Here is a 17,783-nt window from a genome sequence, read left to right as displayed (position 1 = left end):
TTTTCTTTCTCGCGGGGGGCGCTTGTCTGAAGTTTAAAATCATTGGTTACCCGTAAGCCAATCACATGACGTTTGGTTATGGCGTGTGTTATGCGCATGCTCAGCCGCATCTAACTTCCACTGTAAACACATGTATGATGCAAAAACTAAACCATCGAGCGAAATACCAGAGTGAACATGGATGTGAATGACTTTTGCAGATTATGTGAAGTAAATCTACGCATCCACGGTACAATCAGCGTCTACGTCACGGCTCTCAGCCCGCCCTCTGTTCGTTGATTGGCCGGCTGTTTTCAGGCCGTAGGAAAATGTGGAAAACGGTCGCTGTCTCAGACTGAGTACAGAAGCGAAATGAAATTGAGCGGAAGTACGAAGTCTGACGTAGTCAGGCTAAGTAGTAGTAGTAGTAGGCTATACTTAAAGTGCAAAAATAATATATATATAGTAAACTATAAGTAGGATGTTATGTTCACTAAAAGAAAACTGCAGTATACAACTACTTAATTTGTAGTTTACTGAGAGTATACTTCAAAGTGTACTTTCATAAAATAAAAAAATGTGCTGCAAGTATGATAGTAACCATCTGTCCCTAACAGTATTGAAATCTTACCAGTATACTTCTAGTGCATTTATATTACTATAATTACTACATAAAGTATTCTTAAAAATATAATTTTTAATAACTTTTTGTAAGGGGCTGCTTTAAATAGCTCTGAATTTATTATATAAATCATAATAAATGTTGATGTACATAAGTACAGTATCTGTGCACAATAATGTACAGCGGTGGAACTTCTATTGCAGTGATCTGAGGACAGAGAAATGTGGTTAATTATTGTCAGAATCATATGTTGCCGTTTGTCTATTGTATTATCAGATAAGCTACATACATAAACAAAGGTTCAAAGTTTCATAATAAAAGATATTATACTGTTTCAAAACACCTCTAAATGCTTTCATTTTCATCCAGGGTCCAAAGTCAAACCTCAACCAGAAATAAATGAGATATAAAATGCAGTTTCTTTATAAGGAAATGCAAGATGTTTAAAGTAAACTGTGAGAATGATAGTCAGACTCTCATTGATGTGAGTCATGTGATAAAATCAAATAAAACCAATGACTGAAAGCATCTCACAAATCTCCTAACAAATTCTACCTCAGTGGAAAATTGATCTAGGATGCTTTAAATGATGTGTCTATATACTGTATAATTATGAAAAATATCACAATAATGCAATGTATGAAATTTGCAGAAGGACGTTGATTGGTGTGGCAATACATTCGTTTCAATTCAGTGACTTCAGAAAAAAAGCTTTATCATTATAATCATGTTTATTTATAAATATATGAGAAAGGCAATAAAACACATTCTGTTGATCTGAATTTTCCCTTTGGACCCAAACACAACTGTCCTGATGTAGAGTCATGATAGTGAGTGTGCTATAGTTTAATTACTGTAGATCATTAACCAACAGCAGCATTGACTCACAGGAAAGGAGAGAGCAGTAACTATTTCCTTAGAGATTGCTCAGACACACGCAGATATCACTGGACATAAGTCTAAATTACTGACAATATACTGTTAGAAAACGGATGGAAATGTATTAGAAAAGGTCATCATATCGTCTGTTTTTATTCTCCAGGTAAGATGATTTATTTTCTCTTTGGGAATATTTTTTTTTACATGCGCGACACAAAAGGCCATGCATTATTATTTGTATTTCTTTTTGTGTCATAATCATAACTAAAAGGGTTTTTTATGAAGATAATATGATGCCATAACGAACCGCATGCGCAGGGTAAGATTTGTGAAATTGTACATAAGATTGCAAGCGTAAATTAAATTTTCATGCGAAAGAGAAGATTTGTAAAGGTGTAAATCGCCTTTCAAGTGTAAGAAAAAAAGATTTGCAGCATTTTACTGTTATTTGTACAGTTGCATCTTTCTTTTAGCTGCACTTCCAGTTTTGGCACGATTCTCTCACACAAGGAGGGCGGGTCCTTCTTCTTCATGTTGCCAATCAAATGAGCTTCTCGCTGACACTCGATTTACTCTTATCTGATTGGTTCAATAAATACACCAGTCACCAGAACACATCTTTATCCTCGTTTGGCTCAGAAATGTTCTCGTTGCTGAAATAGTACTTTTAACCACCAAATTTAGCCTATTTCCCTTTCACAACGAAACACAGCGTCTCCACGACATGGCGGCGCCGGCAGCAACAATAATAGAGCGAGAATACAAGTTACACTTTCTTTCTTCACGTAAACAGTGTCTCTGCAGTGCATGGGTGTGTTTGAACGGAGCGTTTTAGGCCTTAACTTTTATAAAGAATATCTCTTTAGGTTTGACACTTTGAGCTTTGTAACTCTGCAGATCGTATACTTGCACTAACAGCTGTTATATGTGTTAGCAGTGTTACATAACACACTAAAGAAAAAGGAAAACATGAAATCGCATCATACAACCTCTTTAAATCTCTTGACAAACTAAAAGATGTAAACGACATTATTTGTATGTATTCTAAATAAAATATATAGATTGTATTCAATGCCAGCTTGATTATCTGGCTCAAGATAAGGATTTATTGAGTCCACATGTCATGCAAAAAAGAAACTCTTCTTCTAACCACAGGTCGAGAGCTGTCGTTCCAAACACACAACACTGTGATGCTGTTTGCGAATGTTCGTTAGAACTGTGTTTTCGGGAAACACCAACTCGTTGAACTGCTGATAACAACAGAACTTGTGACCATAGTTACGAACAATGCTTTCGGGAAACTCACCCCAGAATAGTATAATTACAAGAACAAAATAATGCTTGAGTAATTCAGTAGTTCTGACTACATTCAGATGATGAAATGATATTGTGTTGTTTTTAATCATTACATTACAAAAGTTTACAGTGAACAGAATCATGTGTTTACTCAATAACTCAAAATGGAGAATATCAACTGATGAAACAGACTAAGTGTGTGTGTAATTTTTGGCCTCAAAATCATTAAAGTTCCATTTAAAAATGTGTCAATAATGAATAAAAGAGAACATCTCAATCGAGTGAAGGGATTTGTGGAAACTGTGGTTCCTAATTATTGTGATTCAACATTTGCCCACATTTGTACAGGAACAGAACTGTCTATCTGTAATGTCATTTTTCGTGTGTGGAATAAATCGGCAATTAAACTAAACTAGTCAATATACATCTTGAAAGATCATTTTCATGTGTATTTTGTTCTTCCGGCTGTTTGATCTGTTCTTCCTCTTTTGAGGCGGGACTCAGAGAAAGAAGAAGAAGAAGAAGGGCGGTGCATTGAAAGTTTGCTGTTGTTCATTTTGGTTGATTTTCAACGATTTAGACCTTGTTTGCCTTACGAAAATAGTTTAAAACTAAATAGAATATGTGTATGTTTGTGTTAAGTATAATTTAGTTTATATCGTCGCGCTTTTGGTCAGGTTGGTCTAGTGTAATGAGTTACTAGTGTACAGTTTGTAATAACTGTGTATTTGAGATTGGATTTGCGAGGATTAAGTAATGACGCACCAAACCTGACAAAACCGAAACCGAAACCAAGTACGTTGGCTACTCTTGATATTTATAATCCTTTTTTTGTAATAGAAATAAGCGTTAGCTCGTGATTAGGCTATATGATTAGACTCTAAGTATCATTTTTACTCAAGATGAGCCCTTTAGAGAAACTTGACAATTGGCTTTTTTTCCCCTTTTTTTTTTTTTCTTTTTTTTGCGTGTGCCTGTTTTGTGTTATAGCCTACTTTTTAAAAACAGACACAAACAATGCCATTTTTATCATGAAACTCAAACCATAAATGGTGTTTTGATGTGATTTAATGTGGCGCGTGACAGAGCAGATCTTCCTGTTTATTGCTGAATGCACCGATCAGACATGAGCTACCAAATTATCGCATAAAAAGAGTCGAGACTCAACAACTCTTAGGAATAGAAACACACTAGGCTACTTATAAGTAGAAAGCCCAGACTTTGACTTTGTTTGAAACGTGTTTGTTTTCGGTGTTAACATTACAATCTGTTAGTGGCCCAGATATTACTGACCCGTTTCCACAGAGATATTTGATTGCTCTGTTGAGGCTAAAGTGTGTAGCGCGATGACGTCATTGATATTAAACACGTAGTTGACGTTTTAACAACACGCATGCGCTGTAGTAGGCCTAGGAATTGATTACGTCGTGAAAGTTTAAACACGCACGGGCGCGATTACCTATTACATTATCCACAAATTATATTATTTGATAAAATCTGTATGACATATTACATAATAATAGTGGATTAATTTAAACATTAACGCTTTTACATTATGGCCCATAACATGTTTTTCTCCTGGCAGCTTCAAAGATTTGCAATACTGGAAATTAATTTTGTAGCCTAATTTATCTCCAGTGACCCTGCCCAAATTAGTGCTATTATCATCCATTCTAGTATTAATGTAATCCATAAGATTACACGTACTGTAACATGATAGATATGCAGAAGTTGCAATAGCCTAACTATTAGGATATCCACTTGTCCGTGCGACACTTCTGTCGCGCCGCGCTCCACTATATTCCTATGGGTGACGTCAAGCGACTTTGTCGCACCTGCAAAGCATTCCGGGAAGGCGGCGCTTCATTTGAAAAAATGCTGCGTGTCAAAAAGCTGGCCGATGCCCATCTTTATGCAAATGAAGTCCGTTAAACGCGACGCGTCTATCCAATAGAAGTAGAGCATATGGAGACGGAGGGAAGTCTCTTGCAGGTCCTCTGTTCTAATACGCTACATTTCCCGCTCGGTCAAAACCACGCCCATAGCGGTTAACGCCCATCAACGTACCAATGTGGGGAGGCGTCGCGACACCACGCGACAGTCGTGTCGGACAAGTGGATCAGCGCCGTCACTCTGATGGAGTTAGTTGAGTTTTAAAACTTATCTCTTTTTGTCTGTTTTTTTCCGTGTAATTTCCCATTGACTTTCCCATCCATACCGTTCACATGACTAATAACGCGGCACGCTTCAGTTAAGTCAAATAAATGTTTATTCATTATAGTTGCGTTTCATTTAGTCTAAAACACTCAAAACAACACCGGAGATCATACGTTTAACTGTGGGCTATACACTCAATTACACTCAATCTTAATAAGATATTTAGAAGGAAAAAGTCTGCCTAGATAGAGATTGCCTCTCTGGATAACGGCATAGCGCTATTGTTCATGCAATGTAGTAGGCTTATTAATAAGCTATAGCCTATAGTTTGTTATCAACTTATAATAATTATTTGTAGAGCAATCAATACTCTATAATCAATGCTCTATTGACAATAAACTGGACTGGGCTAAGAACACTCAAGCCCTCTACAGGAAGAGTCTCTATTTTCTGAGTAGGCTGAGGTCCTTCAACATTTGCAGGGCGATGCTGAGGATGTTTTGTGAGTCTGTGGTGGCCAGTGCTATCCTGTTTGCTGTTGCATGCTGGGGCAGCCGGCTGAGGGTAGCAGACGCTAACAGACTCAACAAACTGATCCGTATGGCTAGCAACGTTGTGGTGGTTGAGCTCGACTCTGTCGGTGGTGTCAGAGAGGAGGATGTTGTCCAAACTACATGTCATCTTAATGTCTTCCACCCACTCCATGATGTGCTGCTCAAACACAGGAGCTCTTTCTGTGCAAGACTTATTCTTCTGAAATGCACCACAGAGCGTCACAGGAAGTCATTTCTGCCTGTGGCCAACAAGCTTTATAACTCCTCCCTCTAAGTGCCTGATACACGGACACTTACTTAGTTTTTAAACTGACAATATCTCTGTTTCTGTGCAACATTATCTTTTTAATAATTAATGTCCAATATTCTTTGCAGCTATTTATTCCTCTAGTACTTTTTGTTTCACCATTATAATTATAATTCTAAATAATGTAAATGTTCACCATAACAATTTTCTTATAATGTAAATATTGAACATACCCACATTCCTTATATTTTTCTTTATTTTTTTCCTTATATTTTATATTTATACTTTTATATTATATAGCCTAGGATACTCTTTATTTATCTACTTTTTATTACTATTTCTTTTGCTTATGCTTTGACAGGTGGGCAATTGTGACAAAGAATTTCCCCTCTGGGATCAATAAAGTTTCTGATTCTGATGCTATATGAATATAAATGTATTTATTCATTAGAATGTTGATCTATCTGATAAACGGAGAAATATAACAACTCAAGTTCTCCCAAAGAGATTTAACCTGATTTTAATAGTAGAATAAATGAAGCAAAGTTTCTACCTCAACTTTACAAAATACACATATGTTATAAAGATCAACAAAAGTAGAGTTTGTTGGACAGACATTATAAAGATGTCTCTGGGAATAACCACATCAGTGTCCAGAAACAGAGCAGTGCATTCTGGTGTATGACTGCAGTCAGTGTTACCTTCATCAAGATGGCAGTGTTTTCACTCTCACAATCATCTGAGGCTACAAATCTTTTCCCGAAACAATCAGAGAAAAGCTTCAAAGATTCAAGAGGCTTCAATTCTCCATCCCTATACTCAATAGTTTAGGCCTTTTTGCAAATGTTTCAAGTTTACTGTTTTAGAGACCATTTACTCTTGTTTTTGTAATTGTTTTTATTTAAAAATAGTTTTTATTATTATTATTATTATTTTATAATCTAGTTTATCTCAGACTATGGGTTTGTATTGATGTTTTATTGTAATCAGTAAAATCAGTGTCCTTCAGTGAACCTGCATGATGATGAAAAGTTAATAAAGTCAGTAAGTCTGTTCACTCATTTTGAGCCTGGTTTTAGACATGAACTGTGCGCTGTGCACTTTTTTCGTGTGCGGAAAAGGAATATACATCTTGAAACATCATTTTCATGTGTATTTTGTTCTGCCAGCTGTTTGATCTGTTCTTCCTTTTTAATAACATAACTTTTCAATAAACAAATGAAAATATAAATGGACACTGAATAAAAGGTCTTATTGAACCCGGAAAAAAATAAACCGCAGGCAAAATTCACGTCACACGTTTCGTGTCACATGTGTGATGTGTCTGTAGTAGTGGTGCGTTCAGTCCTCCTGGGAAGTTTGTATTTACGAGGTGGGAAGTCGTGTTTACGACGGCACTGCGTTCAAGTTACTTTCGTCAGAGTAAGATGGCGGTGTACTTTCTCTTAATTAATCACACACAAATACAGCAATGTTCTTAAACTCTAGTTCTAGAAAATGAAGAACAAATAAATGTGCATCAGGTGTGCTTTGGTTTCTTATGTTTTTAATTAATTTATGACGCCACTGCAAACTTTATCGTTACATTGTTATATTATAATGCCATCATATTCTGTGCATGTAATTAGCTTACTTCGCTGTAAATAGAAAAGCCTGACAATATCACTGCTAAATGTATTGTGGTATTCCGCCATGTTTCTCACTGGCACGCCAACAACTCGTGAAGATCTGGGCTTAAAGAAAAAAAAAAAGAAAATCCCGAGCCTCCTACTAGTATGTACGACATTGTGGTGGCTTTCATGTGTGTTCAACTCGACAACATAATCTATACGAGATGACTTGAACTCACCAAGTGTATATTTGCCAGAGTTACTTCCTGTGTTTTCACAGCTGAGGTGGTGTTTGGATGAACACAGAACGTTTTGTTAATTTGTTTTTATGTAGGCTAGTCCAGTGACGTTTAATAAAGAGTTTGTTTGAAATCAATAAGAGCTTCTGTACATGTCTGACAGAAATACAGTCGTGAATGCAGCATTTGAAAAAGACAAGAGGCATGATGAAGTGATTGACTGCCAAAAAACACCCTTTAATCTTTAAGGTTTTAAAAATGTATATATATATTCAAAAATTATATATATATATATATATATATATATATAATATATATATATATATATAAAAATAATATATATATATATATATATATATATATATATATATAATTTATTATAATTATTATTATTATTATTATTTTTTTAGAGCTTTGTATGGGATACCATTTAAATTTTTTTTTTTTTCATAAACAAAAACTGCCCTCCATACAGTGCATGTTACACTGTTGCCGCTCTCTCTTATTGCGGTCTTTGATTTTGAAAATGTAGCTGATGATCAATAAAATGCAGCTCGTATCTGTTGCTTTCGGTGACGTGCACTCCAATAAATATGCATATAGCGCGGGAATTGAAGATCGGGTTTAAATCCGTTTCGCAAAAACACATTTATGTGACCAGGTGTAAATGGAATCGTTTTGATAAATCAGATAGCTATCTGATCTGAGAAAACGCATGAAGTGGCCAGGTGTAAACAGCCCCATGGCCAAAGCAGCAACGGACAAAAAAAAAAAGGTCAGAAGTAAGCCTATGTCTAAACGGCGTGTCCAAGTTTGGTAGGGGCTACATTCTTGCAAGTAAATAATGCATGATTAGACGGACAAAATCATATTTTAGGCTAACTAGCCTAATGACTGCAGGCTGATAGTCATGTTTGTTTATTTATTTTTCTGGTGAAAGTGTCTTGCCTCAGGTTATAATGCAAATCGATTTTTCAACTTTGCAGATTCATCTATGGTAGCTTGATATTATAATGTTGACGATATATGGCTATTACCTCCCACACAAACATTGAATTGAATTAGAATTCTGTAAAACCTTAGCTAATAGGCTACTATAATGACGCTGGCTTGTAAACGTGAGCTACGCGATCTTTTGGCGCTTGAAAAAAATAAAACCCATGAAATTATATTCATTTGACATGCTGAAATACTGTACCTGGGTTGAAGACATTTCACACTCAACGCAGGCAGTCTACCCAAGACGTGAGAACTCCTTTTGCAGAGTTCGCGTAACGGCTTGTCAACAAATGCACGTGTTAACCATGTAACCATGACAGATTTTACGACAGTAGTAGAAGACAATACTGTTTCCCAACTGTAGGGGGAGCCCGAGAGCAAAAGTTACTTAGTGTTACTTTAATAAACAGTAATGTGTCATGCTCAGAAATTCAATAACAAGTAACCACAGAATTAAGATTCATAAAGACTATTTAGTTTTATCATATGCTGAACACTAAAGGGGCTCAAATAACAATATTTATATGTGAATTTCATGGATGCATATTAAGAGTACATATTTTTTCCACCCTAAAGATGCATGGCAAAAAACCCGAAGATGCCGGTGATGCCGGTGATGACAGTGATGACAGTGATTCCTCAAATAATAGCATCGGAAACCCTCCTTCATTCAGTAAGTGCATTTCATGATGAATTTGATCAACATCAGTTTTGTGTTAGCAGCTTTACACATCAAATCCTCCTCAGAAAATGACAATTTGTGTTTACTAAATATATTTGAAAACAAACATGTTTAAAGGGAAATTAATATTAAATTTAGTCCTGTGTATGTGTATATCGATTGATCCATAAAATTCAGTGCTAAAATTCCTTAATGCATCGCGATTCTCTCTTCTGAGCTTAAGTTTTTTCTTCAAAATGATTTATGATATGTTGGAATCTGTCAAAAAATGACAGCGCTACACATATATGAAGTTCATAGGGTCAGCAAAGTCAATTTTGAGAAAACAACATACCTTAAAATCCCTGGTAATTAGGGCTGTATATCGTTAAAAAAAAAATGTTGATATCAATTTTATGCAATCCGTTTTAACAAGTTTACATTACATATTACCTAAAAAATATTTCTTTCAGTTTATTGACTTTATTTTACAGACTCAAAGACTCATATAGGCCACTGGGAGGCAGAATATAAGCCACATAAAGCTTGCCTCAAAGCACTGGCAAAAGTAGCCTAATGATTATTAATGTGTCGGGAAAAAATAGCAAGGAGACATTTTAATTGTCTTTTAATAAACTAGTGTTTTCTGAGTCAGTGTCGGCTGCGAAGATGACGTTGACGTTGTTGACTCTTCATCTCCACAGTATAGTGAACGCCTACAGAGAGAAATGCACATTTTATTTGGATTCCATAATCAGAGAGAATTTGTTTTCAATTCGAATTGGTTTGTTTAAAAGTAGATAGATATTTCAAGCTTTTCATATTCCTATTTATCATTTTTTGCGAGTATATACGCTGAGTTTCGGCTCATTTGACGCTCTCCAGTTCTGCTTGCAGGCGAAGATGGAGCAACTTTCTGCTCTTAAGTTTAAGTTATTCCGCTATTCCTTCATCAGATTTGTTGTGTTGCCGGTCTTGACAGCAATTATCTTATCGCAAATATTGCATCTTGTGCTGTTGGCATCTGTGGGGGTAACTTGGGACGTGGGCACACTACAGCCTCACATGAGCCGCGTCTCTGAGCGTAACCGGTGTAAACTAGTGTTTCTCCTTGATGCCACAGCCAATCATTGCTGCATGCTTATCGGCTCACTGACGTTGATGAGATTAACCCCTTAGGTATCGAAATTTGATACAGAACGACAAGAGATTTTTTGATATATATGGAAGTAAAATAATGTCAAATGTTTTTGAAACAAAAAGCCTGTTGAATTGCACTACTTGAAAAAAATAGGCATTGCATTAACCATGCTTGCATTTTAATGAATTGTATTTTTAGGGCTTGCATTTTTATGGGCTGAAATTCAGCATGGTTGAATATTTAAGCTTTGAATATTTCAATTAAAAACATTTCAAACACCTTTTCATTATTAAAAATTCAATAATCCATATTCACATTTCATATTTCACTTCCAAAATATTCAAACTGTTTAAAAATACAACCAATAATATTCAACAGGCAATTTTCGGGCCATTTTATTTCGCTTTGCAAATTCGCTTCCACAAATTCAGTGGTTCAAATTCGACAGTAAATTCAACATTGACGTCCAGGAACTGCAGGAAAAGCAATAGATTACCGAGCATACTCTCCATCTGCTGTTAGTCGACCTCACCATCAGATGGTGCAAAAGCGCTTGTTGTTGACGAAGACCAGCAAAATTAGAGCAAGTCATTCATTCATAAAACTCATTTACAGCAATGTAAGTGTATTTGTGATTATTATGATGGTTGTTTTATGTTAAATTCACGTGCCTTCACGGTTACTTTTCCTGTGTAGCCTATGCATCTTTCTCTACCGTGAACGAGATTATGTTATTCCCCGATGCGGATGTACAGATCCAATGTTACATTTTTGAGGTTGACATATATTTCTCTTGGTTGTTTAGTTGCCTTAAAGCAACAACATGGAACTTTTCCTCTGCGGTCGCCCTACAGGTTGGAAGCGGAATTGTCCATTACCGCTGTCGTAAAATGATTTACCGTTACTGTACTGTATATGAAGCATGCAGGTTTTTTTCATATGGGCAATGATAATATTATTAATCTTCCTCCTTTCATAATTTATACATGTTTAGTAGACTAAACATTTTAAATCAAACATTTGCGATTTGCATGTCGATTGCAATGCTCAAATCTGAACGAGAATGATAGTGATAGCATCCTAACCATCTTATAGCATGTTAGTGTTTACTAGCTACCAGATTGATAATTCGCTCATCTACTAGCTGATTCATGAATATAAATGGAGGACTAGATAGTTTCCGTAACGTAGCCAGGCAGACAACAGATTAGAAAAACTAAAGATAGTATGCAAGCAATTTACTTACTAGTTCAACAGCATGACGGCCAAGTCAGCATCGGTCTGGTAACACTCCTCCTCCATAAGCTCACGCCAGCGAGCAAACGCTCGACCAATATTGATCCTCGTCCTGCCTTTCAGTTTATCACTCTCCCTTTTCCTCTTCCGACTCTACTCTGACAAAACCTTGGACTTCTTACGTTTCGCTGCTGCTTCAGCCATGACGAAAACAGACGCACGAAAACAAACGCGCTGGTTGGCCTGTCACGGCCGAATTTGAGGAAGTGGTGGATTTTTGATATTTATTCAAATAAATTTAAGTTTGCTATTTAAGTTAGAACATACCTGTCAAGTATCCCGTTTTGGCCGGGAAAGTCCCGTATTTTACCCTTCTTTCCCGCCGTCCTCCGGTATTAGTATTTTCCCGTAAATCTCCCGGTTTTTAACATGCGTTATTAAAAAATAATAATAGGCTAACCCGGGCACGGGCAGAGTAAAAAAAAAATATCTTAATCTGAGTCTGTCAGTAGCTTCGCGATAACTGCCACCTGCAGTAGCCTACTACAGGTACTGTAGGTGGCAGTTGTCGCGAGGTTAGTGTGTGAGGTCAGATGATGAGTGACAAACCCTTACAGTCTATGGTGACAATGCGGGAAAAAACTGAAAAAAAAAAAAAAAAAAAACAGAGACAGATGATGGACGCTACAGAGACGGATTAACCCTCATGTAAATACCGCGAATGCAAAGTCTGCAACAAATTTGTACAATAACTCACTAAAAGTAAAGAAAAGTTTTGTGAAATGAAAAGAAAATCTGTAAAAGAAAAGCAATATGAAATGAAAAGAATGTGTGGAATGAAAATAAAATGTAAATGTAAAGACAAGCAATGATAAATGAACAGAAAATATGCAAATAAGCCTTTAAATAAATAATAATAATAATAATAATAATACATTTTATTTAAAGGCGCCTTTCAAAACACCCAAGGTCACCGTACAAATAAAACAGGGTTTAAAATACATATCAGATAGCAAATGCATTTAACATACTAAAAGATACAAAAAGATACTCAAAAAGGATAAAAAATTTGGTTTAGTAAAAATAAAAAATAAAATAAAATAAAAAATCTGGAGAGCGTGACAGTCAGGGAGGGTAACATTGCAGAAAAAGGTGGGTTTTGAGATGTGATTTGAAAATTGTCAATGTATCAATGTTTCGGATGTTGGGTGGGAGGGAATTCCAGAGGCGGGGGGCGGAACGGCTGAAGGCTCTGGAACCCATGGTGGTCATACGGGCAGGGGGGACAGTGAGGCTGATGGATGAAGATGATCTAAGAGTCCGACTGGTGATCTAAATGCTCTTCATATGGGGGGGGGGGGGATTTCCCTTATTTTCAAATCCAAAACTTGACAGGTATGAGTTAGAAATGTGTATGCCAATGTTGTATGCAACTTTAGAGACGGTCCCTAAATGTGCGAATGTCCAATGTCAAGCCAATTTTACATTTAGTCATTTAGCAGACGCTTTTATCCAAAGTGATTTACAGTTAAATTAACAATAGGACAACAATATGCAAGTGCTATGACAGTTTAAGCTAATGCAATACACGTAGGCATACTAGGCCTATATATATTATATCAGTATATGTATATCACAAGTAGGCTTGTAGGCTATATCGCCAGTATATCACGAAACGCTCAGCATGAAACTTTGCGCGTCAAGTTCATTCTGAGTCCATGCTTGCCTGTAGCCTATATAGTAGCCTACAGCCTACTTCCCCAATAAGGTGCAAGATTGATCTTTCATATCACTGTATTAGTACATTAAGCTACGTTAAGCGTTTTGTCCCGACTGAAGGGGAATCCTTGAGTATGAGGTATTGAGGGAAACCGATTATAATCCTGTTCATGGTAGAGAAAGCTGATGACATGTAGAATACACAGGGAAAGTAACAATGAAGTTATTGAATGAAACATAAACACAGCTTTTGTGTGTTTATCATCTTTTCCACACATACTGACACAGATAATCATTTCCATTTTATGAATGAATGTCTTCTTCAACAACACGCGCTTTTGCACCATCTGATGGTGAGGTCGACTAACAGCAGATGGAGAGTATGCTCGGTAATCTATTGCTTTTCCTGCAGTTCCTGGACGTCGATGTTGAATTTACTGTCGAATTTGAACCACTGAATTTGTGGAAGCGAATTTTGCAAAGCGAAATAAAACGGCCCGAAAATTGCCTGTTGAATATTATTGGTTGTATTTTTAAACAGTTTGAATGTTTTGGAAGTGAAATATGAAAGGTGAATATGGATTATTGAATTTTTAATAATGAAAAGGTGTTTGAAATGTTTTTAATTGAAATATTCACAGCTTAAATATTCAACCTGTTGAATTTCAGCCCATAAAAATGCAAGCCCTAAAAATACAATGCATTAAAATGCAAGCATGGTTAATGCAATGCCTATTTTTTTTTCAAGTAGTACAATTCAACAGGCTTTTTATTTCAAAAACATTTGACATTATTTTACTTCCATAGATATACATATAAAAGTATCAAACTCGATACCCAGCCCTAGTAATACCACCAAATTTGGCACACACCAAGTCAAAACCCACACAGTAAATCAAGTCAAGTCACCTTTATTTATACAGTATAGCACTTTTTATAATAGGCTACAGATTGTTTCAAAGCAGCTTTACTGAGATAACAGGAAAATAATGCAACAAAGTTTGTTTCCAGAAGAAAATAGTGTCACAGTCCAGCTTAAGTAAGTTCTGTAAAAAAAGTTATTAATTTAGTTCATGTATATATACAGCCACTCTGGAGAAAACCATAATATCATCGTCCAGCTCAGTTCAGTTCTCATATAATAGTGTCAATGCAGGCTGATCAATAATATTGTTGAATATTAAATGACACTCAACAAATAATAAAAACACTTATACAACATAAATCAACATTACAAAATAAACCAACAACACAGTCTGCTAAAAGTGAACCAAACATAAGTTCAGTAGCACAGATAAAACCAACAATCCACAGCGTAATCTATTCATGCTGCACTGCATGCTGGGTATCTTCATAATACATATGCACTGTAGAAATACAGCATGATGTTTGTTTACTGTAAATAGTTTTTCCCAATAATGTAAACTCACAGTAAAACCACCTCTTTAGTGCAGTTAGATTCAAGAGAAGTCATACTGTGAAAGTAATGCAATTATTAACCTGGAATATACTGTAATTTCACACTAAATGTTTAACAGTGCATATCTATTAGAAAAATATATATTCAACTTTTTTCCATGATATCACAATTGTTTGATTAACATTAATGAGACAGAATAGTGATTTATGGTCTTAAAAATGTATATTAATATTTATTATTAATATGGTAACATGTCATATGGTAATGTCACAATACCTAAAATAACAGCGGAATTTTTAATTTACATATATTATTTTGTCATTTTACAGAGTTTTGAGTACAATTTAAAATGAAAGAAAATGAACTTCAAAAAATCACAGTTATTTTCTGTAAAATAAGGAACTTCAATTCAGAACTGCTGTGATACGTACAAACTCCATCGTAATAAAACGTTGCCATATTCATTGTCCTCTGTTCAGGAACAAACTAAACACGCTTTTAGGATAGGATTTCATAGGATATATGTTAAGGCACGACTCAGAAAAGCATGCTTTAGGCATAAGCTGCGTTTCCATTACTGATTTACGCAAAACTTTTGAGATATTTTCTAAATGTCGATAAAAAACTATTGCGAAATGACAGCGTTTCTATTAACCGATATTATGTGACTAAAACGTAATTTTTTCCCTCGCGATAAGTCATTCCAAAAATCATGGTGATGAAAGTTGGTAGGTTTACATATATCGTTAATAAAGAATAGTTAATGAATAGTTGAATAAGAACTGTCTCATCTTCTGTCCAAACCTACCGCGTCATCTTTAAAGAATGATCGACTGTTACGTACACCAGGTGACCTGTAAATGCCAAAAAAATAAAAATAAATCAAAGCAAAATTTAGCAAAATAGGCTACTAATTTTTTTAATTCCTTGAAAAACCACCTTATGCGAGCGTTAAAACTTTTTTTGCTATATATATATATATATATATATATATAGGATTTTTTTTTTTTTTTTTTTTCATTGGGCTTATTTTCAATTTCAATTTTAGTTGGCGCAATTTAAAGGGTAATGGAAATGCAGCTATGATGATGTTTACATTTATACATTTGGCAGACGCTTTTATCCAAAGTGACTTACATTGCATTTCAAGATATACACAATATGAAATGATGTTTAATAATAAAATGATGTTTACATCTACATTAATTTCATACCGATGTTATGAGGACAATTTTTTTTTAGAACAATTAGAATATTTTAATTATTTTAATTGAGTATTGTAACATAAGCCACTGCCTATGTTAAACACAGGCCACTCATCACAGACAAAGCACACAAAATAGTACATATTTTTTTTAAATCATAACATGATATAAAATAGTAATTAATTGCAATTGAAAATATAGACAAATTTAAGAATGACTTATATTGCCCATTAGTTATTATCATAATCTTTGGTAATGCTGGTGATGGAAATCAACCAGAAGAAGACATGTTTCCACAGTGAGCTTGTCTCGCTCTAAGATTTGATTGAATCAGTTTATTGATGTTATTAGAAGTACAGCAATATTTCTAAGTTACATCATGGAAAACATTTAGTGGTTAAACATTTTTAAAAGTTATAGTAATTTGTCATATAATGTATGTTAGCAGAATGTGTTCTGTTTTTGAGGCCAATAAAACTATAAATCACTCAAAACACATTTCTAATACTCTAATCCTGATTAAACGTCTGATATATTTTCAGGAAACTTGAACCTTGAACTGAAAAGAAACACTGAAGAACTAAAGTCAGAATTTGACAGAAATCATCAAACTCTCGATGATAAAATAAAGGAGCTGGATGAGGCCGCTGATGATCTTGAGTCCATGCACAGGAACACTACAGTGGGCAGTTTGGTCGGATCATCAGTTGGAGCCGCTGGAGGAATCGCGTCTATAGCAGGAGTGTGTTTGGCCCCGTTCACATTCGGTGCTTCTTTAGCTCTTACTGTTGGTGGTGTTGTTGCTGGAGTAGCTGGAGGAGTAACAAGTGGAGCATCAAACATCACTAACATGGTCAGGCAGAAAACCCTGCGTGAGAAGATTAAGAAGATCATCAGTGAGTTACAGACCACAATCAAGCCAATGGGAAAGCTTCTAAATAAAATTAATAAAATCACAGAGCCATTAAATAAGCTTGCCATTCAGAGAGGAGCAAGAGGTGCTCAGGACGTATTAATGATTGCAGGAGTAGCTGATTTGGCTATACTTGGAAAAACGTGTGCAGAGTCTGCCAAAGAAATCCGTGTGTTTGTGAAGGCTGTCTATGCTGCGCGTGGGTCTGCAGCGGCTGCCAGAGCTGTGCGTGCGTCTGCAGAGGCTGTCAAAGAAGTCCGTGTGGCATCAGCGTTCGCTGGCGCATTCTCCGCTGTGTTTCTTGCTTTTGATGTTTACTGTATTGTTAAAGATTCAAAAGAGATCTCTGAAATGAATCAACCAGCAGACAAGAGAAAAGAAGAAGAAATCTCATCAGAAACGCTGAAATTTATTCTTCAGATAAAAGAAGTAGTTGAACAGTTTAAGAAGATTGTGAAAACAATTAAAGATGATATAATTAAGATAAACATTTTTATTTAACACAATGCTGTGAAACAACACTTCCTCTCAAGCCTGGCAAAGACACAGAGAAGATGAACAAAAATGTAAATAAAGATGGAAACCATGCTTATTATTTTAACATTATGTGATCAGTCTTGTTCTTGTGTTTCTGATTGTTTTCCATGTGGAATTTTGATTAGAAAAAAATGTCAATCAAAATAAAATAATTATATGTGTATACACACACACACACACACACACACATATAATTATTTTATTTTGATTGACATATATATATATATATAATTTGAGTTAACAGTTAGTATGGGTTTTTATTTTGTCTGTCGTTGAAGTCTATATGTTTATATGTTATTAATAACAATGATAATAATATTAATAATAATAATAATAAAGAAAATATATATAAAAAAAACAGATTCCAGA

General features: G+C 35.3%; 1 protein-coding gene across 1 annotated transcript; it reads left to right on the top strand.

The window, feature by feature from the left end:
- The first annotated feature begins 1,525 nt into the window (after window positions 1-1,525).
- On the top strand, window positions 1,526-17,485 carry LOC311079181 (uncharacterized protein). Its single transcript, XM_084108394.1, has 3 exons — window positions 1,526-1,643; window positions 9,159-9,255; window positions 16,507-17,485. The coding sequence occupies exons 2-3, from the start codon at window positions 9,159-9,161 to the stop codon at window positions 17,376-17,378; spliced, it is 969 nt and encodes a 322-aa protein (XP_083964520.1). The 5' UTR covers window positions 1,526-1,643; the 3' UTR covers window positions 17,379-17,485.
- The last annotated feature ends 298 nt before the right edge of the window (window positions 17,486-17,783 follow it).

This window comes from Abramis brama, assembly GCF_963993115.1.
Source record: "Abramis brama genome assembly, chromosome: 3".
Lineage (NCBI taxonomy): Eukaryota > Metazoa > Chordata > Actinopteri > Cypriniformes > Leuciscidae > Abramis > Abramis brama.
Note: the sequence above shows the minus strand (reverse complement) of the source record. Positions and strands in the feature narration are given on the sequence as shown.